The sequence below is a fragment of the Molossus molossus genome, unplaced genomic scaffold (genome assembly GCF_014108415.1).
Source record: "Molossus molossus isolate mMolMol1 unplaced genomic scaffold, mMolMol1.p scaffold_m16_p_3, whole genome shotgun sequence".
Lineage (NCBI taxonomy): Eukaryota > Metazoa > Chordata > Mammalia > Chiroptera > Molossidae > Molossus > Molossus molossus.
In genome coordinates this window covers 109,838,083-109,863,016 of record NW_023425366.1, presented here as the reverse complement: position 1 = coordinate 109,863,016, position 24,934 = coordinate 109,838,083, and the positions used below count along the sequence as shown (strand labels likewise).

The window sequence follows — 24,934 nt, the reverse complement described above, 5'->3', positions numbered from 1 at the left end:
ATCGGAGATATTAAAAAATTTACTCAAAGTCATAATATAGTTACTAAAAGGCAGAGCCAGGATTCACACCCAAGCAAACCCACATTTCTCCTCCTTTGTCCTTCAAGTAATTGAGGGAATTCATCCATTAAACAAGCCTGCCTCCTGGCCTCAGCCCAGTGATGGGAAGGAGGGTAGGGCTGGGGAAAGGGAAAGTCCTCTCCTTTCTATGAATGACTACTTTTGAGGTTCAACAATGCATGGCCCGAGTGGAAAATTACAGAATGAGACAAGGCCATTGGGTGGGAAGAGAGTCCTCTTACTGTAAAGAGGGCCGGTCATAGCCAAAACCTCCCTCTGATACTTCTTCCTGGCAGAAGGATGTGGGTGTTGAAGTATTGCGTCGGGAGCAGGATGACATGGGTAAGACAAGATTTAAAATATTTGTTTAGATCTTTTTTTGGGGGTTGATGTTGGCCAGGACATTGATGGCTTTATTCCGTGAGGGGTAATAAACCCCTCTGGGCAGTTAGGAAACTTTCCTCAGAGTCTGTGAGGCAAATGTCCTCTGGCTCACATAGTTTCTTAACTTAGACCACCCAGGAACCTTTGACTTAGAGCTCCGAGGGGCCAGTAGGTCTAGACATGGACAGTATCCCCGAAGTGTTTGTTGAATGAATGGAGACTCTTTTTAATACTTTTACACTTTTGACTCTTGGCTCCCACAAAGAGGTATATAGCTCTATATTCAGGGTGTCTGCTTCCTTTCTAACTTTTAAGATAAATTCACTACCAGCAGCTCGGTTGAAAGAAAGATATTTGTCATGTTGAATTGTATGTGACTTCACCCCTGTCCCAGGTCACAGAAGTTGGAAGAAGCAGAGGGTTTGGGAGAGGAAGGATGGTTTGGGATCTACTTACCCGTCAGCTACTTCCACAGCTGGTAACCTGGCAATACCCTCACCCCTTCCTCTTTCCAGGATCCACCTCTGGGATGTTTGAATCCATCTTCTGCAGCTCTGCTCTCTGGCTCAGATTCCATTTGGAATCGAATCCCATATTTCAGATTCCTCACTCATTGTTTCTAAATAGGGTGATGCCTTTACATATTTTAAAATTTTACTTTCGATTTATATTCAGTAAAATGCATTCTTTTGGTGAACAGTTCTATGAGTTTGGACAAGTGCCGGGAGTCATGTAACCGTCACCACAATCAAGACACATGGTGGTTTCATCCCCCCAGCTAGCCCCCAAATTCTCTATAAAGAATGCCCCTTTGTAACCAGCCCCTCATCCAAACCGTTAGCTACCACAGACAGGTTTTCTGTCTCTGTAGTTTTGCCTTTTCCAGCATGTCACATAAATGGAATCATATAGTATCGACATTCTGCATCTGCCTTCCTTCACTTAGCATAATGAGTATATTAATAGTCCGTTCCTCTTTATTCCTGAGTGGTATTCCATTGTATGGCTGTTCTGCAGACTGTTTTCAGCTCAGCAACTGAAGGATGTTTAGTTTGCTCTCTGTTTTTTGGTGATTAGGAATGAATCCACTTTAAATATCATGCAGGTTTTTGTGTGAATATACCTTTTCATTTCTCTTGGTTAAGTACCTAGGAGTGGGATTGCTGGGTCCTATTGTAAGCACGTGTTTGACTTTTTTAAAGAAACTGCTAAACTATTTTTCCAAAGGGGTTGTACTATTTGCACCCCTACCAGCAGCATATGAGTTTCAGTTGCTCTGCACCCTCAGCAGGACTTAACATTGTCAGAGTATTTTTTATGTTGTTTTTGTGGTTCTTATACATACATAATGATGTTTCATTGTGGTTTCACCTTGCATTTAAAAATACTTTGACACTCATTGTTAGGAATTTGGTATAGGAGGGATAACTAAGGTATGCCCTATCTTGAAACAGAGGATGCCTCTGCTCTTTGTACCTACTTTCAATATCACATGTTATAGGGAAGTCATCTGCCTGTCTGCTACCCCCATTGGGCTGTGAGCCTCTCAAAGGCAAGGGTGAGTTTGATTAATCTCTCTTTCCCTGCCCCCAGAAAGATGCCTGACCTAGGACTGGCACGTGGTGATGATTTGCTCAGTAGGTTATTCAATGAAGAAATTTGCTCAACCTGTAATTTAGAAAGGATTTGGTTTACTCAACAGTCTGAGAGTCCCTAGAGAAATAAATAGTTAGGTTGTTCTTATTGAGCTTGAATATTTTTTTCTAATGCTAATGTTGCCCTGGCCAGATAACTCAATTAGTTAGAATGTCATCTCAATATGCCAAGGTTGCGGGTTCGATTCTTGGTCAGGACACATACAAGAGTCAACCAGTGAATGAATAAATAAGCAAACAACAAATCAATGTGTTTTTCTTTTTCTTTCCATCTCTCTCTCTCCTCCCCCCGCCCTTCCTTTCTCCCTAATATCAATAAATAAATAAATAAAATTTTAGTGGTGATATAATGGGAAAGAAGATTTAACATTACAGACACTCATGTGTGTCAACCATTAAGGTCGGTGTTTTCAGGATGTGTCTTGTATCCTGTCCTGAACTTGTCACAGATAATCAGAGAGAATGGAGAAAAAAGCACTGGCTTTGGATTCTGTCTCTGCCGCTTGTGACCTTGAACGAGTAATTCAAAGCCTCCCTTTGCCTCAGTTTTCTCATCTTCAAAATGAGCACAATAATGCTTAATTTATGGAATGGGTTTGGGTATAATGAAGAGCACGTGGGTAAAGCACTTGACATGTGTAGCTTTTTCCAGATTGTGGTAAGGAGTGCATAACACAAAATCGCCATCTAAGTGTACCGTGCAGTAACAGTAAGTATTTTCACATTGTTGTGCAACCAATTTCCAGAACTTCTTTATCTTGCAGAACTGAAACTCTCTACTCATTAAACACTAACTCCCTATCCTTTTTTTTTTATTCTCACCTAAGGACACTTTTTCATTTATCCTCAGACAGAGTGGGAGGGAGAGAGAGAGAAAAACATCGATGCAAGGGAGACACATCGACTGGTTGCCACCCACAAAACCCCAACTGGGGCCGGGGACAAACTGCAACCGAGGGACGTGCCCCTAGCGGGAACCGAACCTGGGACTCTCTGGTCCGAGGGCCACTAACCCCCCCTTTTTTTCTTCCCCACCCCCAACCCCTGGCAGCTATCATTCTATTCTCTGTCTCTGTGAATTTGATTACTCTGAGTACCTCATATAAATGGAATCATACAGTATGAGTTTTTTTGTGATTGGCTTATTTCACTTAGCATATGTCCTCAAGGTTCATATTGTAGCATATGTCAGACTTTCCTTCATTTTTGAAGCTGAATCACATTCCATTGTATGAATATACCGTAGTTGGTATATCCATGCATTTATCAGCAGGCACTTGGGTTACTTCTATGTCTTCAATACACATGAGTATGCAAACATCTCTTCGAAATCCTGTTTTCTTTTTAACCTCACCTGGGGACATTTTTGCATTTATCTTCAGATAGAGCAGGAGGGAAAAAGCAAGGACGAGAGAGAGAGAGAGAAAAACATCGATGTGAGAGAGACATATTGAGTGGCTGCCACTCACACGACCCCAACCGGAGCCGGGGACAAACTGCAACCAAGGTACATGCCCTTAGTGGGAACTGAACCCGGGACTCTTCGGTCTGTGGGCCGACGCTCTAACTGCTGAGCCAAACCGGCCAGGGCGAAATCCTGTCTTCAATTCTTTTGTTTTTCTGTGTTCTGCACTCAGTTCCTTTGTTTGCCTGTGTCCTGCACTCAGTTCCTTTGTTTGCCTGTGTCCTGCACTCAGTGATATTTAGTTTCCCCCTTTCCCTGTTTAATATGCAATGAGTGGGGGTGCCAGGGGTCAGTTAATTTGCCCAAAGCCTCACAGCTGATATGTTGTTGGAGCAGGATTTGAACCCAAGTTTTCTGTCTCTAAATGATCTATTTTATCTCAATAACCTCACTTTGCCCGAAACTAGTTCTCAAGAAGAGGGATTGGCATCTGGAGTGACAGAGGAAGCTATTTGCAGAACTTTAGGAGACCTGGAAAAGGGGAAGAGAGATTGTGGTGTCCATTACTGTGACTCTCACAAACATTTGCTTACACATTAGTGACAGGCCCTTAAAAATGGAATTTCAAAGCTAAGTGGGAGAGATTTGCAGCCCAAGCAAGTGAGTGCTTAAATAGACAACATGTAAGGGTGATACAACATCAAAGAGTAGTATATTTCCGTGAATTGACTGTGTGCACATTCAACCAAAGCATGAGCTAAAGGCCTCTTTGGTGCACACTGAAAAATTCCTCAAACAGCCCCTCTTGTGGGACTGTCTGGAGGGCCCACCTACTCCTGTGTGGAAGCATCTTCACTAGAAACTTGGCGTGGGGCATATTTCACCTTCCACGCATGGGCATGCATGCTGTATTCTCACCTGAAGGGTGCACACCTGAGCAGTGTAGCATGCTGTTTAGGAGAAGCTCAGTTTTCTTGTTTGTTATATTGCTTTGCCTTTTTTGTTGTTGTTGTTATTATTTGCTGTCTCAGACATCAAATGGTCCATAAATAAAACACTTATCCGTCTCACATACAGTCGAAAAAGAAAAACAATGAATTGCCGAGCAACTAAAGTGGTTGTTGCTAAGCCAATACTTACAATGCAGTTTTCTGCGTGACTGCCTGTCACGTCGCAAGTGCCTGAAAAATGGTCTTTGTTTCCTTATCCTTTCCTGTATTAGAATTCAGTTCCATGCAAGGAGTTAGGGTGGGACTGGAGGGGTGGGGAAGATACACGGGTTCCTGACTTCAGAGGTGTGGGACAACAGGCATGGCACAATACATAGAAGTGGGACCTTATGTGGGAATGTCATTGCAGATGCTTTCCATGGTCTCAGTTACCCATGGCCAACTGCGGTCTGAAAACCTTGGCGGAAAATTCCAGAAATCAACAATTCATAAGTTTTAAAATTGTACCCCTTCCATGTTGCGTGATGAAATCTCACGCTGTCTCACCCGTGATGTGAATCAAGTATTCACACCATGTACGCTGCTCCCCAACCTTTAGTCACTGAATAGTCATCTTGGTTATGAAACCTGTCACAGCATTGCAGTGCTTGTGTTCAGGTCACCTTTATGTTACTTAATTACAGTCCCAAAGCACAAGAGTAGTGATGCTGGCAATCGGACACGCCAAAGAGAGGCTAGAAAGTGCTTCCATTAAGAGAGAAGGTGAGTGTGGTTCAATAAGACACTGAGAGAGACAGAGAGACAGACTGCATTCACAAAACTTTTATTACAATATATTGCTATAATTGTTCTATTTTAGGATGAGATATTATTGTTAATCTCTTACTGTGCCTAATTTATAAATTAAACTTTATTATAGGTATGGATGTATAGGAAAAAACATAGTATATAGAGGGTTCAGTATTCTCCAAAGTTTCAGGCACCCACTGAAGGTCTTGGAATGTATCCCTGCAGATAAGGGGGAACTACTGTAATTAGTTGAGATGAGGTTATACTGGAGGAGGGTGGGCCCTAATCCACTATGACTAGTGTCCTTATTAAAAAGGGGAATTTGGACACAGACTTGCACACCAGAAAGACACAATGTGAAGATGAAGGCAGAGATGGGGTGGTGCATCTACAAGTGGATGAACTCCAACGGTGGCCAGCAGACCACCAGAAGCCAGGCGAGAAGCATGGGGAGACCCCCCTCACCATTCTAATGAGGGACCAACTCTACCAACACCTGGACCTTGGTCTTCAGCCTTCAGAACTCTGAGGAAATAAATTTTGGTTGTTAAAAGCTGATAAAACAGACCTAAGTATGATGGAGCAGAAAAGAAAAACTATTAAATAAATGGAATTAGTGGAAGGAGAACACAGGGAAGAGAAGAAACTAAACCATACCACTCTGGGGCTACTGAGTTAAGGGGCAACCATCCACTGTTACATGATCTGATGAAATTGGCTTCCTGAGGAATGGCTACTGTGAGCATAAAACAACCTTTCGTGCCCGGCCGGTGTGGCTCAGCGGACTGAGCGTCGCCCCATGGACTGAGAGGTCCCGGTTTGATTCCCAGTCAGGGCACAAGCCTGAGTTGCAGGCTCCATCCCCAGTGAGGGGCGTGCAGGAGGCAGCCAATGGATGTTTCTCTCTCACATGGATGTTTCTGTCTCTCTCTCCCTTCTTCTCTCTCTCTTAAAAAAAAAAATCAGTAAAAACATATTAAAAAAAAAACAAACTTTTTTGTATTTATAATGGTGATGCTGAGCCACCAATGGTGAATTTAACAATGTTAGACATACCGTATTTCAGAAGTGAAACCAATAAATTGTAATTTCTTGAGCATACACATGACGCTCCTGGAATTTAGATGGTCCTCCTAGTTGCTGTCTTTGCTAGTCCCTCTTTTCCAGAATGTAGATGAGGAAGGTCTTCCAAACCTGGGTTTGGTACCCTTCCTCTTGTGCTTTCAGAGAGCTCTGAGCTTTCTCTGCCATAGCCCTAACCATGCTGATTTCACATCCTCCAACTCACCTGCCTCATTTTCCATCTGCCTCCTGCCCTAGCCTGTCATCTCCTCGGAACACAATCTGAGATTCGAAATGGAATTTCGTCCCCCAGAGCCTGCGTAAAAACCGGCCCAAAGTGAACATTAAATAAATATTTATTTAACAACTCCAGTTTTAAAATATTCCCATCTTAAGTGGTGAAAATAATTCTTTTTTTTTTTTTTTTTTTGCATGCTTAGAGGTATGAACCCGTGGGTAGCGCAAATGCTTCATTTGCCAAAGGTTTTTACCATGATATATGCACATTTTTTTTTCTCCATTGCAGATCCCTGCTGGTCCTTCTGCCACCAATTAATTATTTTTCTACATAAACCTTTTCTGGTGGGAGCCTAGCCTCTTATGTTCTCCTTTGACAAATCCAGGGTAATTTTGAGATTGATTTTTTTTTTTTTGCTTGCTTGCTTGCTTGTGGCCACAGAAAAATCTACATGGTGTTTCAAGGTGTACTTTTCAGGTTTTTTCTTAAAAAGGATGCTGGGCATAAAGGTTTGAAAAAAAGAAAGAAAGGAAAACAGCTAAAAACCGAGCTCTGTTATGATTTCGGAAGGTCTATTCTCCTACTGGTGCACTTGGCCCTGAAAGAACATCTCCTGCCTCTTCCCTCTCATTTGTCCTTTTCTGAGACAACAGAATAATCTGGACTATGTCCAGACATTCTGAGTCCAGAGAGGGCCGTATGGAAACCTAACACCCTCTTCCTCTCATGGTCACCCCATCAGTGTCTTGGTTTCCTGGTCAGGAAATATACAAGATGAGCCTGGACCATCTTTCAGGACATGGAAGTAAGAAAGTTTTATATATATACATATATAAAAAGATGGAGGTCGGTATGTCAAGGTATGTAAGAGCCAACTGGAAGAGTTTATAGTTGCCAAACCTGTAACCATTTGAGCAATAAAACAAAATAATTAGCATTGGATTATAAGCCAAAGTGTAAAATACATTATTCATGTGTCCCCACTGATATAAATAAATGATTGAATAAATAAATAAACGGGGATGAAGAAGAACTCCAAGTAATGTATATAGATACTCCATGCTCACGGAGGTGGAGCATAGCTCCCCACCCCTTAAGTGTGGGCTGTATGTAATATAGTGACTTCCTTCCCTGGAGTATGATATGGAAAAGAGGGAAAAGAGAGGAACTTTACAGTGGAGAGACTTGGTAAACACTGCCTCAGCCAGGTGATTCGGGTTAGCATCAATAGTGGTAAGTCATCATAGTACATATTCCTGATATGTGATGATAAGAACGTCACTTTATCGCAATGGTTTTCCTCCCCAAACCCATAACCGGAGTCTACTAACGAAAAAGCATCAGACAAATTTCAGCTGAGGGCCATTCTGCAAAATACCTGACTGGTCCTGCTCAAAACAAGGTCAAGCCATCAAAAACAAGGCAAGTCTGAGAACCCACAGCCCAGAGGAACCTAAGAAAACATGCCGACTAAGCTGACTGTGATACTGGGATGAGATTCAAGAACAGAAAAAAGGCAGTAGGTAAAAACTAAGGAAACCTGAGTGATGGGGGCTTTAGCGAATAATATTTGGTCATTAATTATACCAAATGTATCACACCATAGGAGATGTTAATAAAAGGGGACTTGGGGGTATGTGGGAGCTCTCTGTATAATCTTTGATGTATTTCTGTAAGTCTAAAACTGTTCTACAATAAAAAGTTTATTTTAAAAAAATGTTGTTACTTGCTGGCCAGGGCCTGGAGCCTGTGGCCACCTCCGCGACCACCAGCAAGTCTGGCGTCTGGAGCGCGCAGCCGCAGAGCCGCAGCGGAGACTCATGTGAGTCGCCCAGAGTGGCAGGTGCCAGGACACCTCAACCTCTGGCTGGAGCTCCAGTGGGCTGAGATACCCTCGCCCCTCCGCATCTTGCCCCACCCCCAGGCCCAGACAGCAGGGCTGGGTCTCCCCAGACGCTGGCCTGACTCTTCTCAGGCCGAGTTCTCCCTGCCGAGCCTGGTCCTCGGTCTCAAGCTTCCTTCAAACTCAGGACGAGGCTGGAAAACAGTGAGCACCCGACCCAGGTGTTTTCTGGGCCCCCAGGCTGTGTCTGGGTTGTAGCAACCGGGAGCCCCCTCTTGCTGCACCTGTTCAGCTAGGGAGGGACCTCTAGTGCGTTCCCACTGCCTCAGTCTGCGCGTCGCCTTCTCCTCCCATTTCACAACAGGCTTCTCTCCTTTGGAAATCCGTCTCAGGAGTCCCAAACATCCATCTGGTTTCCTTCCTCGGCTCCTAAAGCACCCTTAGCAATATTTACTTATCAGGGCTGAGAATCGCTCGTTTTTGACTTGGCTTTTTATCCCTTTTGGGAGACAAAATTTGTTCCCTTCATACCCTCTTAACTGACACTTCAGACCCAGGACCTTATTCATTTGGATCACCAGCTCCCTGGCCATATCTGTGTGACTTCCTCCACCCAGCTGAGTTCCAATTTCTTCTGGGCTCCAATCTCCAGCTTCCGTGGATCTGGTCAGTCCCAGCCCCAGGACGGAGTGGCCAGGGGGCTCTGGCCCAGGATCCCCCACTCTGGAAGGCAGCTCCAAGGTCGTGAGAGAACTGGGTGTCAGATACCAATCTGGCAGCTTGGGAGTGGGTGCTCCACTCATCCCACACGGAAGATGAAAAAGCGCCAAGAGCTCAATGTAGTGATTGTCTTGTTTGGGGACAGCCAGAGAAGGAAGCCCAAGGAAGACTCAGGCCACCGCCTGCTTCACACTGAGCCTCCTGACTCAGACTCAGTCCAGCTCCGAGGAGGAGCAATTCCATGTTGGACCTCGTTCTTCCTTTGTCTGCCAGATCTGGCATCCCCTCTGTGCTGTTATCACCTTGTCGCCTGTGTCGTGACAGGTGCTGACTTGGTGTTGCAAGTTGCTCTGAAGTGGGATCTCGATGCCCTCAAGGCAACATTTAGAACAATGGAACCTAGTCAGCAAAGCTCCTTCCAGGAAATTCCCCAACTTACTGAAGAAGTACTCAGCAAACTAAAACCACTTGAGAATATTGAATCTGAAGAGCTGGGCCTGACAAGGTCTGGAGAAACACCACAGAAATGAATAAGTAGATTTCTCTGTTGAATTTTGCAGCAAACCACCTCAAAGCCAATGCTAAATCAGCGGCAGACTTATTTAGCCTGCCTGCCACAGCACAGGGACTTCCAAAAAGCCTCGCTTCCATTAGCAATACTTTAAACAGTGTCCATCCTGCTTGGAGGCAATACGGAAAACTGCACGGACACAAGGAAGCCGTGGAATTACTACAGAGTGATATGAATCAGCACTCCTTGAAGGAGACCAGTGGAAGCAAATAGATTATTCCATTACTTTCAGCTCCATCAGAATTTGACAATAAAACCCACAGTGAGAATTTGAAACAGGATATCCTGTACCTTCACCACTCTTTAGAGGAGGTAAACAGTGCCCTACTGGGGTACCAGAGACAGAATGACCTTAAACTCGAGGGGATGAATCAGACAGTCAGTAATCTTAGCCAGAGAGTCAACTTGGTAGAAAGAAATCTGGTTGCTACGAGCAAGGAAGAATAGCAAGCGAACTGTCCTTCAGCATGATGGGTGATAGAGCTGCCACTCTGAAAAGAGTCTTTGCAGCAGGTGACCTGCAGAATAGAAACAGTAAAACCCGAAAGCATAAAGAAAGAAGATGGTTCCAACTCTCAGGGATCCAAGCTCAGAGAGGAACCACAGCTGATCAATGCTCTCACCAACCCTGAGAGCAACAGGCCTCCCGAGACCACCATGAAGAGCAAGTATAGTTTCGCATCAAAACCATCAGCATCACCAACATTTCTGCAGTCTCTTGGAGGCCGCGTTGAGAAAGCTGCCCAGGTAAGACCTATCTCCCTACTAGGAATTTCTAGCACCCAAGAACTTCAGGGTTTATTCCATAAGACTGGCCAGAACATGGAAATTTGGAACTCCTTGGGTTCTGCTGTGCCAGCTCCAGAGAGTTTGATGATGATGAAGATTGAAGATACTCATTCCTGGAGCTAAGAGTAGCTTATTTAGAAATGGGTATATACCTGGGCTACCCAATATCTACTCCTCTAACAAAAACAACACTGCCATTTGCCTATCAGTCCTCCAAACTACTGTAACAGACACATTGCCACCTTTTAGCTTGTTTGAAAAAGCTATATAAAAGTTAATTTTTAAAAAAAGACCATTTTGCCCTAGCCAGTTTGGCTAGCAGTTAGAGCATCAGCCCGCAGACCAGAGTCACAGGTTCGATTCTGGTCAAGGGCACGTACCTCGGTTGCGGTTCATCCCCGGCCCTGGTTGGGGTCGTGTGAAAGGTAACCAGTCGATGTGTTCCTCTCATGCCTATGTTTCTCTCTTTCTCTCTCTCTCTCTCTCTCTCTCTCTCTCTCTCTCTCCCTCCCTCCCTCCCTCCCTTTCCCCTTCCCTCCCACTCTATTGAAAAATAAACAGAAAAATATCCTTGGGTGAGGATTAAAAAAAACAAAACCATTTTACTTATGATATGCAGAAATCTATGATTTCCTGAAACGAGTAAGATCTTAATTTTAAAATTCCCAGAATAAAAGTCAAGCTCCCTTTCTTTCTCTTTTCTTTTTTTTTTTGAGGGAAGGGGACCTTATCTTTTAGAACTGAGAAATGTGTATTTAGAGAGAATATTTCACATAAATTTGCCTTAAACTAGCTGCACATTATACAGACTCAGAAAATGTTTTTCCTTTCAAAGATATACTTTTTCTGTTTGCAACTATTTAGAATGAAAGAAAGAATCCTGCATATTTTGTGGGAAGTAAGAGGAACGGCTTGAAGCAGGACATGAACAAATGACTTGTTATTAGAAACTGCTAATGGAAGTAGGGTACAGATTGACAACCCTCAGAAGAGTGGGTTTGGGGGGGAGGGAAGAGATAAACCACAGAACTTATATGCATGTACATATAACCGATGGACATGGACAACAAAGCTGGGGACGGGGCTGAGGGGATGGGGAAGAGGGTGTCAATGGGAAAAAAAGGAGAAACATCTGTAACAAAAATACAGTGATACCTCGGTTCTCGAACATAATTCGTTCCAGGAGGACGGTCGAGAACCAAATTGTTCGAGAACCGAAGCAATGAAACCCAATAGGAAATCATGGAAACTGGATTAATTCGTTCCAAGCCCCAGAAAATGCCTATTTACTGGCCTAATTTGTATATAATATGTAGAAAAACATAAGTTCAACAAGAAATAAAAGTGACAGTATGTCTAAGTGTTAAATTCAGTGTAAAGCGTGAACTCTCTCCACAAAGCGTGATCTCATCTCTGCACTCACACTGATGACGCCAGCAAGGCGCGCTGGATAATTAATAAAATATATATATATATATATATGACTTAAAGAAAGAGAAGAAAGAAAGAAAGAGAGAAAGAGAAAGAAAGAAAGAAAGAAAGAAAGAAAGAAAGAAAGAAAGAAAGAAAGAAAGAAAGAAAGAAAGAAAGGAAGGAAGGAAGGAAGGAAGGAAGGAAGGAAGGAAGGAAGGAAGGAAGGAAGGAAGGAAGGAAGAAACCGCTAATCTGATCTGGTGGCGGCTGAAATAGGCCCATGTCTCCTTCAGGCATCTCCTTGAGGGGCTGCCATGAAGTCTGGTCTGGTGGCTGGAGGAATATATTTGGGAAGTGGACACTGAGGGGACAGTGGAGCCTCCAGGCTCAGGAAAATGAGATCTTGCTCTTTGTTTCTTTCCCCTTAGCTAATCCCAGCCTGTGAACCAGAGAAGTCTTGCTGGAGATTTTCCTCATTTTCAATCCTTTCTCGGGGTTTATGAGCATAAAAAGTTACCCACTGGGGAGCTTCGTTTTCCTCCTTAAGTGAGCTAGAGTAACACACACACACACTCACACACACAAGTCTATCTTAAAGCTGTAGCTGATTTCAGCCTCTGATGCTGTCTCCATTCTGAATGTCAGGGATGAAAATCCCTTGGCCACTGTCTCAGCCTGGCTGCCCAGGAGCTGTAGAGGAGAGTTGTTCCTCTAATTCTGACCCAGGAACCGCACTGAGAGTTTACCTGACCAAGAACCCCCTATGCTCCTCTGGGGGTTAAGGCCAGAAAGGTTGGGATCCTATTTGGTTTCTTCATAATTATCAGGTCAGAAGAAGCTGGAAGCTTTATGTCCAGAGAATGCCAAACAATAGCAGACATGCCTGGAACACTTGGCTTCATCTGAAGGTAGCAAGTGTTTTCAAACCTAATACAAGCGAGTGTGATACTTTTCCTTTTACATACTTCTGTAGCCTGGTGCTCAAGGGCCCTGGACTGGAAGGAATTATACCTTCGTGTCACCTGTGCGTGCTGTGTTCTCAGAAGTAGTCTTCAGACGACACTGAAGGAAACACTTTGCAGAACCTAACTGTGCTGTAGGCCAAGTCAGGGAGAAACTAGAGAAGTTATTATGACACTGACTTTTTTATTTCATTTTATTTTATTTTTTTTTAAGAATAAAGCCAAGTGGAGTAAGGATAGCCTCTTTAATAAATGGTGTTGGGAAAATTGGACAGCTACATGCAAAAAAATGAAACTAGACCATCAACTTATACCCTACACAAAAATAAACTCAAAATGGATAAAAGACTTAAATGTGACTCATGAATCCATAAAAAATCCTAGAAGAAACTGTAGGCAACAAAATTTCAGACATCATCCGCAGCAGAATTTTCACTGATACATCACCTAAGGCAATAGAAACAAAGGAGAAAATGAGCACATGGGACTACATCAAACTCAAAAGCTTCTGCACAGTGAAAGATACAATCATCAAAACGGAAAGGCTACCTACTATATGGGAGAGCATAATTGCCAATGATATATCAGATAAGGGGTTAATTACCAATATATATAGAGTGCTCATACAACTCAACAAAAGGAAGACAGAACCCAATTGAAAAATGGGCAGAGGAACTAAATAGACACCTCTCCAAACAGGACATACAAATGGCCAAGAGACATATGAAGAAATGCTCAACATCACTAATCATCAGAGACATGCAAATTAAAACAACATTGAGGTATCTCCTCACACCTGTCAGAATGGCCGCCATCAACGAATCATCAAACAAGTGTTGGCGATGGTGTGGAGAACAGGGGACTCTAGTACACTGCTGGTGGGAATGCAGACTGGTGCAGCCACTATGGAAAACAATATGGCGTTACTTCAAAAAATTAAAAATTGAACTGCCATTTGACCCAGTGATTCCACTTCTAGGAATATACCCTAAGAAGCCTGAAACACCAATCAGAAAGAATATATGTACCCCCATGTTTGTAGCAGCACTATTTACAATAGCTAAGATCTGGAAACAGCCCAAGTGTCCATCAGTAGACAAATGGATAAAAAAAGCAGTGGTACATATACACAATGGAGTACTATGCAGCTGTAAGAAAGAAAGATCTCTTATCCTTTGAGATGACATGGAGGGACCTGGAAAGTATCATCCTAAGCGTAACAAGCCAAACAGAGAAAGACAAGTATCATATGATCTCATTTGTGGAATATAATGAACATAACAGTCTGAGGAATGGGGTAGTCCCAGAGACATGGAAGTGGGGTACAGACTGACAATTCCCAGAAGAGGGTATGGTGTGCGAGAGATAAACCACAGAACTTATATGCATGTGTGCATGAACAATGGACATGGACAACAAAGCTGGGGACAGGGCAGGGAGGGAGGGGGAGAGGGGAATCAGTGGGGGGGGAGAAACATCTGTAACAAAAATTAATTAATTAATTAAAAAAAATAAAAAATAAAAAGAATAAAGCCAGGGCTATCTTATTCTTTAAAAAAAATTTTTTTTCTTTTATTGATTTTAGAGAGAGGAAGTGAGAGGGAGAGAGAGATAGAAAGATGAAATAGATGAGAGAGAGAGATAGATGAGAGAGAACACCAATGAGAGAGAACATCAGTTGGCTGCCTCCTGCATGCCCCCTACTGAGAATCGGGCCCACATCCTGGGCATGTGCACTGACTGACAATAGAACCAGCAACCTCTTGGTGCATGGGTCAACGCTCAGCCATTAAGCCACTCTGGCCGGACTACACTGACTTCTTTAATGGAGCTCATTTCCATTTTAATGTTGTCCAAGTTGCCCGGTGAGCCATGGATGCAGCTAAACACCCTTCACGTTTTTTTTTTTTTTCCTTTATATGATATTCAGCGTGGTGTTGGCTAACCCTGAATTTTTTTCTAGAAATATTAAAACTTAGTTAAAGCAAGATGAAGTCCTTTCCCGTGGATGTTCTGCTTAACCCATTATGGCTTATGCTTCTCTTTCTTTTAAAAAATGTGTTTTTTCTTGCCCATCTGAGCTATTTTGCTTTCTTGGAAAGGTTAACGTACAGTATAAAATTAGCCTGGCACTTTAGGTAACTTGAAGATAACTCTTCTGACTGCCTTCCACGCCTCCCCTTTTAATATATATATATCCTGACAGATTTTGTAACAACCCAATAACATTCTAGCAATACACTGAATTATATTGCTATATATGTATATACTGAACCATAAATAGTATGGCTATACCTGGAAGCTATTTTTTTGAAAACTGATTTATATGAAACATACTTGGGGGTATTGTAGCTTGTCCTTTTTAGTTTCAAATTCTTCTTCATAGGCAGATACTTTGACGACACCTTAGCTCTTTGTTATATGTACTTTTTCATCAAATAGCTATCCATGGAGGGCTTAGTTTTGTTTTTCAGTTTATCATCTGTTCTCACCTCAAGCTTGTCTGGCTAGCATCATCCCAGAGCCAGGCATAGAGTACCATCCTCTCCCCCTACCCAGTCGGGCAGAGGTGTGCTCGCTGCACTCTCGGACCTGTGAATACCCTTGTCACACAGCCTGGGAAAGTGCCCGATCCCCCAGGCAGCGCTAGGGCACCTTGAACTCCTTCGTTCTAAGTTGAGCAGACTCATTGGCTTACGAAGAGTCTCAGAAGCCTATTTTTCAGTGTTAATTTGGGATTTTTATTTATAAATTGTCTTCACTTACCCAACCTGTGGCTTGTGTTTAGCTGTAATCCAGCCTCACCTGCCACATCTCAGCTCTGAGAGGAAGGTCGAACAGCAGTGGTGAGTTTGGTTTTGGTTTCAAACACTTTGACCTTCCCACTCCAGGAGCTCCTACTGCTACTCTCCTAGGTTACCCAAAGCACTGCTTCTTGGTTTTCATTTTCTTTTATTTTGTACTGTCTGGTATAATGTTTACTTAAAGGGCCTCCTTATAAGTCAGAGAGGCAAAAAGGTTTGGTAGGAAGAAAAGAACCAAGAGAAGAGAGAACCCAGCTTAGAGATGACTGTGGTGTTGTCTTAGGGGCAGAGGGGGGCCTGGCACTTAGGAACGTGTCTCAAGATTTTGACTGGGACAGGCTCACTCTCATAACGGCCTACTGTTGGGTTGTTTTTAGTGGCAGTTTTTGTTTGCTACACACCTCATTGGCTTGCTTACCAACACCAGCTAGCTGTGGTCCCTTCTTTCATATCCAAACCAGAACACGTTGGGTATTCCTGAGACGTTATAGAGCGTGTAGGGTTTGTCACATGAACCTAACCTATCTTGTTTTCTCGCATTAAGAAATGTCAACCTACTTTGCTTTAGTGGGGCCACTTTGGTAATGTATAAGCTGTTCTGGTTTTGCTTGGGGAGTGAGTTCAAGGTTTCGGTGGCTTGATTTGAGCTTTGCTTGTTTCATATCTGCAATCCAACCATTTTAATTATTGAAATAAAATATTTCATTTCTCCCAAAGAGAAAAGATATTGTTCATAGATCACTACCTCCTAGAGTTGATACAAGGATTAAAGGAGATAATGCATACGTTTTTTTAGAAATTATTTATTTATTTTTAAATTGAAAAAAATTTTAATTACAGTTGGTGTACAACATTATATTAGTTTCAGGTGTACTACCCAGTGATTAGACATTTATATGACTTACGAAGTGATCACCCCAATATTAGTACCCACTTGACACTGTTCAGAGTTATTGTAGTATTATTGACTATATTCCCTCTGCTGCACTTTACATCTTCATGGCTGTTTTGATATCTGGTAATTTGTACTTTCTAATCTCTTCTTTTTCACCCATTCCCCCACCCCCCAAATTTGGCAACCATTAAACAGTATGGAGGTTCCTCAAAAAATAAAAGTAGAAATGCCATGAAACCCAGCAATTCCACTTCTGGGTATTTATCTGCATAAATTCAAAACACTAATTTGACAAGATATCTGCACCTCTATGTTCATTGCAGCATTATTTAAAATAGCCAAGATATAGAAGTAGCCCAAGTGCCCATTAATAGACAAGTGGATAAAGGAGATGTGGTATACATACACATGTAAAACCTGAGGGAAAAAATGACACCTACAAAGAAGGGCTCCTGGTGGCTAACTGGGCTCAAATTTTTCAAAAAATTTGAAATTATTTTGCATTTTGCACAGGGACCTCTTATGCAAACTATGCTTCACAGAGAAGCCTGTGCTGAACTGCCTACCTATACAGTGTGTTTCTGCCATCTGAGCCAGTCTCTATAAATGAGTTCCTGGAATCCTATTTCAACCAATAGGATGGAGTCTTTTTCTATCCAATCAGAGCTGTGCAGCTCAGACCAATCAGAGCAGCTCTGTTCTGATCAATCAGGACAGTGCCTTCTGGACCAATCAAACTGTAAGGATTTGGAGTCCTCATTTGCATGAGGATGGACCAATCAGGGACCAGAGGCAGAGACTTCTGTCCATATAAGCCAGCTTCCCTCTGGCTCTGGGAGCATACTTTACCTTCCCACTGTGGTCTGAAGACTGTCTCCCTGGCCTAGCTGAAACTCCGAAGATGCAGACCAGTGCAGCACAAAGCAGACTGGCACTGAGAAGAGTGGAGCAGAGCAGTCTAACCAGAGAGGGGTCTGGCCTTAGGGCCACCTCACAGCCATGCTGTTTCACAATTAAGCTGTTTGCACTGAATAAAGTTTTCTTCTTTATTGTACCCTAAATTGGGGATTCCTGTTGGAGTTCAATCGACACCAATGACCATTGGTTGACGTATACAATGGACTATTATTCAGCAATAAAAATGAATGAAATCTTACTATTTGCAACAACATGGATGGACCTATAGGGGATCATGCTAAATGCAATAAGCCAGACAAAGAAAGTTAAATACCCATATGATTTCATTTATAGGTGGAATCTAAAAATCAAAATAAATGAACAAACAAAACAGAAACAAATGTATAGATACAAAGAAATTCTTTATCAAGTGACTGGTACATAATACATGCTTCACAAAACAATAATATTTCATCATCTTGTGCCTTTCTGTGCTGTTCTTCCTTGTGCTATGTTGTGAAAGACTTACTAATGTTGCCTGTCTTCCAAGACGAGCCTAATTGGTCTAGTTTCTGACAGTTGTTGTCTCCCCTGCACTGAGAAACCTGGAGCATCATCCCAGTGTAACTGAGCATTTTTACCGTAACCGATTCCATCTGAATTGCATTCATTTCATGTCTCTGTTTGGCAACTAAGATATACCACATAATAATAACACTTATACGGTGCTTACCTTGATGTAAACCTGCCAGATGCTTCCAAGTAGAGTAATGGAACCTTAACTTTCTTTGAAGAAAGTTTTTCAAATGCACGAGGCCTCTCCTCTCTCTTAGGGGAGCACAAGGATGCCATCAGCTTGTTTGCTGACTGAGGGTCTTGACAGAATGCAGCATCACAGAACATCAGGTTCTTGTTCGTTATGCCTAAGCTTCAAAATGAGCTGCAACAGTATAAGGAGGCAGGGGAAAAAGTCTTCTGATGGCATTGGTTAGGAAGCACCTTTCTACAGAGGTGAGGTAAGCCCAAGGTGTGTCTGGAAGATAAATGATCCTGCTTTGAAAAAGACATTGTTGGTCCTACTGGATTCCCTTTATGGTCATGACTGTGCAAAAGACAGTATACATATATACTTATGTATATATCGATATATTTATATCTATTTATTATATATTATATCTAGATATAGCTAGATATATTCAAGCATATTGATACCTATATATATTCAAATCTATCTATCTATCTTTATAATCCTTCTTTCCATTGGCAAAGGCATGATTTGCAGATTATAGCCCTGGTCTTACCCACTCTTCACTCACCTTATTATTTTGTTTTCTTGGATGCCAACCTGGGCTTACTTTCCATCTACGCTTTTGTTTCTCCTCCTTAGCTGGATACATTTGTGGAAAACTCACAGGGAAACTGAGTTGTGAGGTCTGGTCCATTTTCCTGTTCAGTTAAATAAAAATAATATTTAAAAAACCCAGTCACAAATGTCTGTGTAATAATTCGTGATTGCTGCCCTGAGACTGGTTTCAATATTTCTGAATATTCAGTGCCTGGAAGCTAGCACAAAGTGACTATTGGAAACTGCCAGAAATTTGCTTCCCGTGGTTCTGAATGTGAAAGCAAGAACTTCGGGGCAGCCTCGTGTCTTCCTTTGTGAAGGATCACTTTGGTGAACCATCTCTGTCATGCCCACTTACATTAAGTAACTACTCACTGCCCTTGAGGTAGCTTAGGACTTGGGAGAGTCATCCAAAAGCAAGTACTTTATAATGGAATATTAAATATTCTGTTTAATAATACAAAAGGCTGTCCCGAATGCTGAGGAACATCTCTGCAGAATTTTTTTTCTTTAATGAAGTGTTTAGCATTTCCCCCCGACCAGCCTGGAAATAGGATTTGAGCCTAGTGGGTGGGATCTGGGACTGAGGGAGCGAAGAGATGGGAGAAAGAGCTCCCACTTGCTGATGGGCTGAGGAGGTCAACTCTGTAACTAGACAGGCTAGTGTTTGGGATCTATTTCTGGCAAAAAAGTGGGACCTGCCATAAAGACATTAGTTAATTAGCTTATGAATATCATTGAGCATTCGTTATGCACTCTGAAGGCAATTTGCTGCTTGAAATATTGACTGGAGCTCTGTAGAAAATCCAGGGATAATGCCTTTCCCATCTGACACAGTCCTCTGGCCTTGCCTTATAGCCCCATGGGCAGCCTCCCTTCTGGCCAGTCCCAGATAACAGTCACACTAGTCAGAAGTCTACCTTGCAAGTGACAGTAGTCCCAGAACATAATAGCTTATTTAGAAAGGGGCTTCTTTCCTCTTCTTCACACCCACTGTCTGTATTCTTCTCTCCCATTGTCCTTATTTCTTCACCATGGAAAGAGATTTTATCCATGTTATAGTTTCACACTCGCTGGACTTCATTGCTGCCTAGCTCCTTGACACCAACAGTTCCAAATAGATAAATTCAGGGAAGAACTCTGATTGGCTCAGCCCTGATCACACATTCACTTCTAGCCCAATCACTGCGAGGAGGGTGTTATTGGTGTGATTTGGGTCCTGTGCTCATTTCTGTGGCCAAAAGGGTGAGGTACTGGCCTGATTTCCAACTGCTGGCTCTTACCTCTATGAGTAAGAATTTCTATGGCTCCTAAAGCTCATCTACCCATGAACAAGGCAGGTTGCAAATGCTGAGGAATTTCTGTCTCCCAGTCAACCAATGACTAATGGGAGTTAGTGTATAAATACCGAGGTGCTCCCTTGCTCTGGGGTGACAGAATTCTGAGACATGCACTCCACACCAACATACCAGAATTCCAGAGTGGAATTAAATTCCAGCTCACCAAAGATGCTTCTTGCTTGGTATTACACTCTTTATCTGCTTCTTCCCCTTCCTGTCTCACTCCTCCTGCCCCTGTACCAGTATTTCCTGAGATCACCTCCCATTTATGCTCGCTTGCACGTGAGTCCCTTATCTTAGTGACTTCTTCTGGGGAAACCCAGACTAAGGCAGTTACCATGCTTGGCAGCTGATCCCGTGACTCAGATGAGGATGAAGCAGCATGCCAAAGGAAGGGATGGTCCTCAACACACCGAAACAATAGCTGTCCACTAGAGAAATATATCATGAGAAAAAGCACAGAACAGCAAACAATGAGAACATGCAGTAAGCCACTTCCAACTGGACCAGCATTTGGGCACACACCGTGTCTGGCCTGACGTGCCCAGACCTCCCAGAGAAGCAGACAGACCTCCCCAGCAGGTTGCTCTGGAGAGGAAAATGTCAGAGGATCTCGAGGTCCAGGGTACAGTGAAAGCTGTACCTTCTGCAATATCTTTTCCACTATCAATTCATTAATCGTCAACTTCTCCTGCTCCAGCTGAATCTTAGTCAAAAGCTCTCATGGGAGAAGGCTCTGCCTGCCTCCTCAGATGCTGGCCAGGGGCTGGGTACTTGGCTTATGTCTGGTGACATTTCCATTAGGCAGCTGGGCTGGTATGATGGCCGGTGCATGTGCAGTGATAAAAATACTCTCCTTATCTCTGTGTCTCAGCTGTGGAATCCCTGCCTCTTTCCATCTGGGTTATTGGTTTCTAATGCCTGGCTATTCCATGCATGTCATGTGTTGAATTGTCTAGAAGCAGCACTTAAGAGGGGGGTTCAGGTCATGAAACTCGAAAGAGAGCCCATCAGGTAACACACACACACATGCACACAACCCCCTCTAAAGTGAGGAAAACAAAATATTAAAGATAAAAGAGCTACACATGAGGATCTCAGTCTCAGATAAAAGCCTAGATCCAGGGTTGTCAAACATCAGCCCTTGGACCAAATTAGTCACCACCTATGTGGTTTTAAATAAACTTTTATTGGCACACAGCCACACCCATCATTTACATAATGTTTATTCTGCTTTCTGGCTGCAAGGGCAGAGTTGAGTAGTAACCGGATGGCAAAGCCTACACTATTTACAATCTGGCCCTTGTAAACCCTGCTCTAAACATGTCCCAACCCATGGGAGCTCAGTGGTATCCATTGCTCCATAATTCATCCCCACCTTGAGACAAGGGGCTGGTCTCTGTACCTTAGTGGCAGCCAGACATTGGTCGTCGACCACCAGGTGGTGAGGGCAAGATGCATTAAGCACACTAAGCCTGTCAGCCCAGAGAGCAACTCCCCAGACACTAGGAACAGCTCTGAGCTGTTAACTGCTGACACAGCCCCTGGGAAATGGGCGCACGTGTTGGGAATCTTTCGAGGCACCAACCGCATCTCCTGCCATGTTTGTCTGGATCTGCACATGTGCTTCATGATGTTGGAGAGAACCCATTATTTCCTGCCTGAAACAGCCATAATGATGTCCCCTAGACTCCTGTCCCCCAATCCACTCTTGCCCCCTGTCCATCCATCTCTTGCTCTCAGAGTGAAGATGGGAAAACTTCACAAGATCTACTGGGTCCTGCCAGCCTCCCAGCCCCACCTTGTCCCACTTCCGTCCCACTCTGCTCTCCAGCCGTGCCTGGCTGATGGCTGGGAAGTGCTCTTTCAGTTTTGAGGATACACTGTTCCCTCCAGCTACTCAGGATGTTCATCCTTGCTGCTTCCGCTGCCTGGAGCGCCCTCCTCAGCACCTTCTACTTTCCCCCACGTAACTGACATCCAGATCTCCAGGTCTCAACTCAAAGAGTATTTCCTCGGAGAAACCACTCAAGACTCTCTCCCCATGAATCTCATTTCCCATAAGTAGCCAGTATTCTATTTGTGTGTCTTGGAAGTATTTTTTTTTCTTTCCAAACTATTGCACAAAAATATGCATAGATTTTCTTTTCTTTAACAAAAATGCTATATTGTTCTCTTTGCTTTGACATTTTCTTTTTTCCCCTTAACAATATAAAACCATAAGAATCTATCCAGTTTGACATGGGTAGAGTTAAGTGATTTTTAACTTATTTTTTTTTCTAATGGATGAATAATATCCTATCATATGTATGTATATATTATGTACATAATATGGATATACAATAATTTATTTAAGAATTTTGTGAGCATGGATTATGTTCTAGCTCCTAAGTTGGATGGTGGGTGAATAACTTACATATATGTGTACATATATTTATTATGTATCAGTTTTACATAATTAAATTTAAGCAGTGAATAGGAATAAGAGAATGAACAGGCTCAAAAGTGATAAAAGAAATGGATATTAAAATTAGAAAAAGAATTTCCATATTGGTAGGAGTTCAGACTATTTCTCTATGTGTGTGTGTGTGTGTGTTTAAACCTTACAAACTGTATAAAGAATGTCTGAACAAATATTTTTACATTTGATGCTTATATTTCTGAAGGCTCAATCCCTAGAAATGGTATTATTTGGTCAACATACACAAGCGCTTTAAATTTCAATACTCACTCCCAGATTCCTTCCTGCAAATAAAGCAAATCACATGTCTACCATTAGTTTATGAGACTGCCCAGTTTCCAGCATCTTTGCCAGCATTGGTGACTTTCAATCTTTTCGATTTTTTGCCAATCTCTTGACAAGGGAATGGCTTCTCATTGGTGTTCTGACTTGCGTCTCCTTGACTATTATTGAAGTTGGTCGTCTCTTTATTTATATATTGTTTTCATAATAAAAAATAGCCCCTACAGGCCCTGGCCAGGTAGCTCAGTTGATTAGAGCGTCATCCTGATACACCAAGGTTACTGGTTGGATCCCCGGTCAGGGCACATGCAAGAAGCAATCAATGAATGCATAAATAAGTGGAACAATGAATCTCTCTCTCTCTCTTTCTCTTTCTCTCTCTCTCTCTCTCTCTCCTTCTCCCCTTTCTCTCTCTCTCTCAAATCAATTAAAAACAAATCCCTACAATGATAGGACTTTGTGTTGATTTAGGATAGAGGTGGAGACTTTCTGGGCACATCCTTTGCCTTTACCCATCTGTCCTCACCTGCTCTCCAATGAAGACTGTGTTTAATTTTTCCTGATGCGTCTGCACATCCTCTGCTGTTCTTTCTCTCAAGTCTCCGAAGGGTCAGGAGTTTTGGTCTCCATGAATATGGCAATATGGTGGGGGTGGCAGAAGGACCTGCACAGCCTGTGACCATCTCCCTCTGTGTCTTCATCCCCAGATCCGACCCAGATGAACAACGCAGTGCCCACCTCCCCGCTGCTGCAGCAGATGGGCCATCCACATTCGTACCCCAGCCTGGGCCAGATCTCCAACCCCTATGAACAGCAGCCTCCTGGCAAAGAGCTCAACAAGTATGCCTCCTTGAAGGCCGTCGGTAAGTGTCGTTCCTTTTTTTCCCCTCTTCTCCCTTCTCTACTTTTCTGTTCCTTCCAGATCTCTCTTTTTCCAACCTTTTTCTATCTTTTGAATCTCTGTCTTTCGTCATCTATCATCACTCGAAATCTTCGTCTCTTCATTTCTCTTTCTTCTATCTATCTACCTGTCTATCTGTTCTGGGTCTCTCTACCTGAGATACAATTTACTAAGGACCAGAGCCCCTCAGCTGCTTTCTGTCTAACCCAGGTCAAGTCCTACCTTGCTATGTGGGGAGAATGGGTGGGCAAAGGGCACATGTTGGGCTGTTTCCTGGGGAGGGGAATCTGTGTACTCATTTGGTCCCACTGACACCTCAGCTCTGCATCATCCACCATCTGCCCTGGTGAATCCTCAGGGAATCTTGACATAGAATCCAGGACACTGAGCCTCTGAATGCCTTGCCCTTCAGTGGGTGGCACTCATCACCCACACAATTATCCCCTGACTGAGAAGTGGGTAAGAATAGCATCCTTATCCTGGGAAGGTTCTGCTCTTCAGGATGTAAGTACTTCCTGATGGAGCTACTACTAACTGAGCTCTTATCAAGTGTGAAGCACCACATTGGGCCTTTTATACATTCTCATTTTCTCACAGTGATCCAAAGAGGGAGGCACAGTTATTGTTCCAATTTTTAGATTAGGAAACTAAGACTCTAGGAGGCTAATTTAACTGGCCCCAGAACAAGCAGCCTTGGGGGCAGAGCTGAGACTTGAACATGTGTTTTTATTACGCTGGAGCCTATGCTCCTGCCACTACCCTCCCCTGGCCCTGGTCCTCCTTCAGCCCATCCCCCACTTGTACACAAGGGAATGTGACAGTGACCCGGGATCCTCAAGAACATACTCATTGCAGTATTCTATTGGATGGAAGCAACAACACAGCTAAGTCAGACTTTGGGCAAACAGAAGGCCCACAGACCATGTGCTTTCTTATATTATCAGCTTCTCACCCTCTCTCCTTCTCCCACTGCCCGGCCCCTCAATAAAGATGGGTTGGGAGACACTTGCTGGTTGATTCCAGTATGAAATATCTTAATTCCATTATACACTCACACCAGAAACCCAAGCACAGACACCATCACCTGTCCATGATGCTTGCGGTTGCCATGGTCTACACACATCAGACTCACAAAACAACCATATGGGTGCGCAGCAGAGAGCCAGGC

At 43.1% G+C, this 24,934-nt stretch overlaps 1 protein-coding gene and 1 pseudogene across 2 annotated transcripts in view; both read left to right on the top strand.

The window, feature by feature from the left end:
- Positions 1 to 24,934, top strand: part of SHISA9 (shisa family member 9) — a 288,404-nt gene that overhangs the window by 239,784 nt on the left and 23,686 nt on the right. The window contains exon 3 of one of the 2 annotated variants that reach the window (XM_036280282.1): positions 23,573 to 23,728. In XM_036280282.1, coding sequence (XP_036136175.1) covers positions 23,573 to 23,728 — 156 coding nt within the window. Of the gene's footprint in view, positions 1 to 23,572; positions 23,733 to 24,934 lie in introns of both variants that reach the window. The other variant, XM_036280283.1, reaches the window with a different exon arrangement.
- LOC118641499 lies at positions 9,202 to 10,693 on the top strand (annotated as a pseudogene).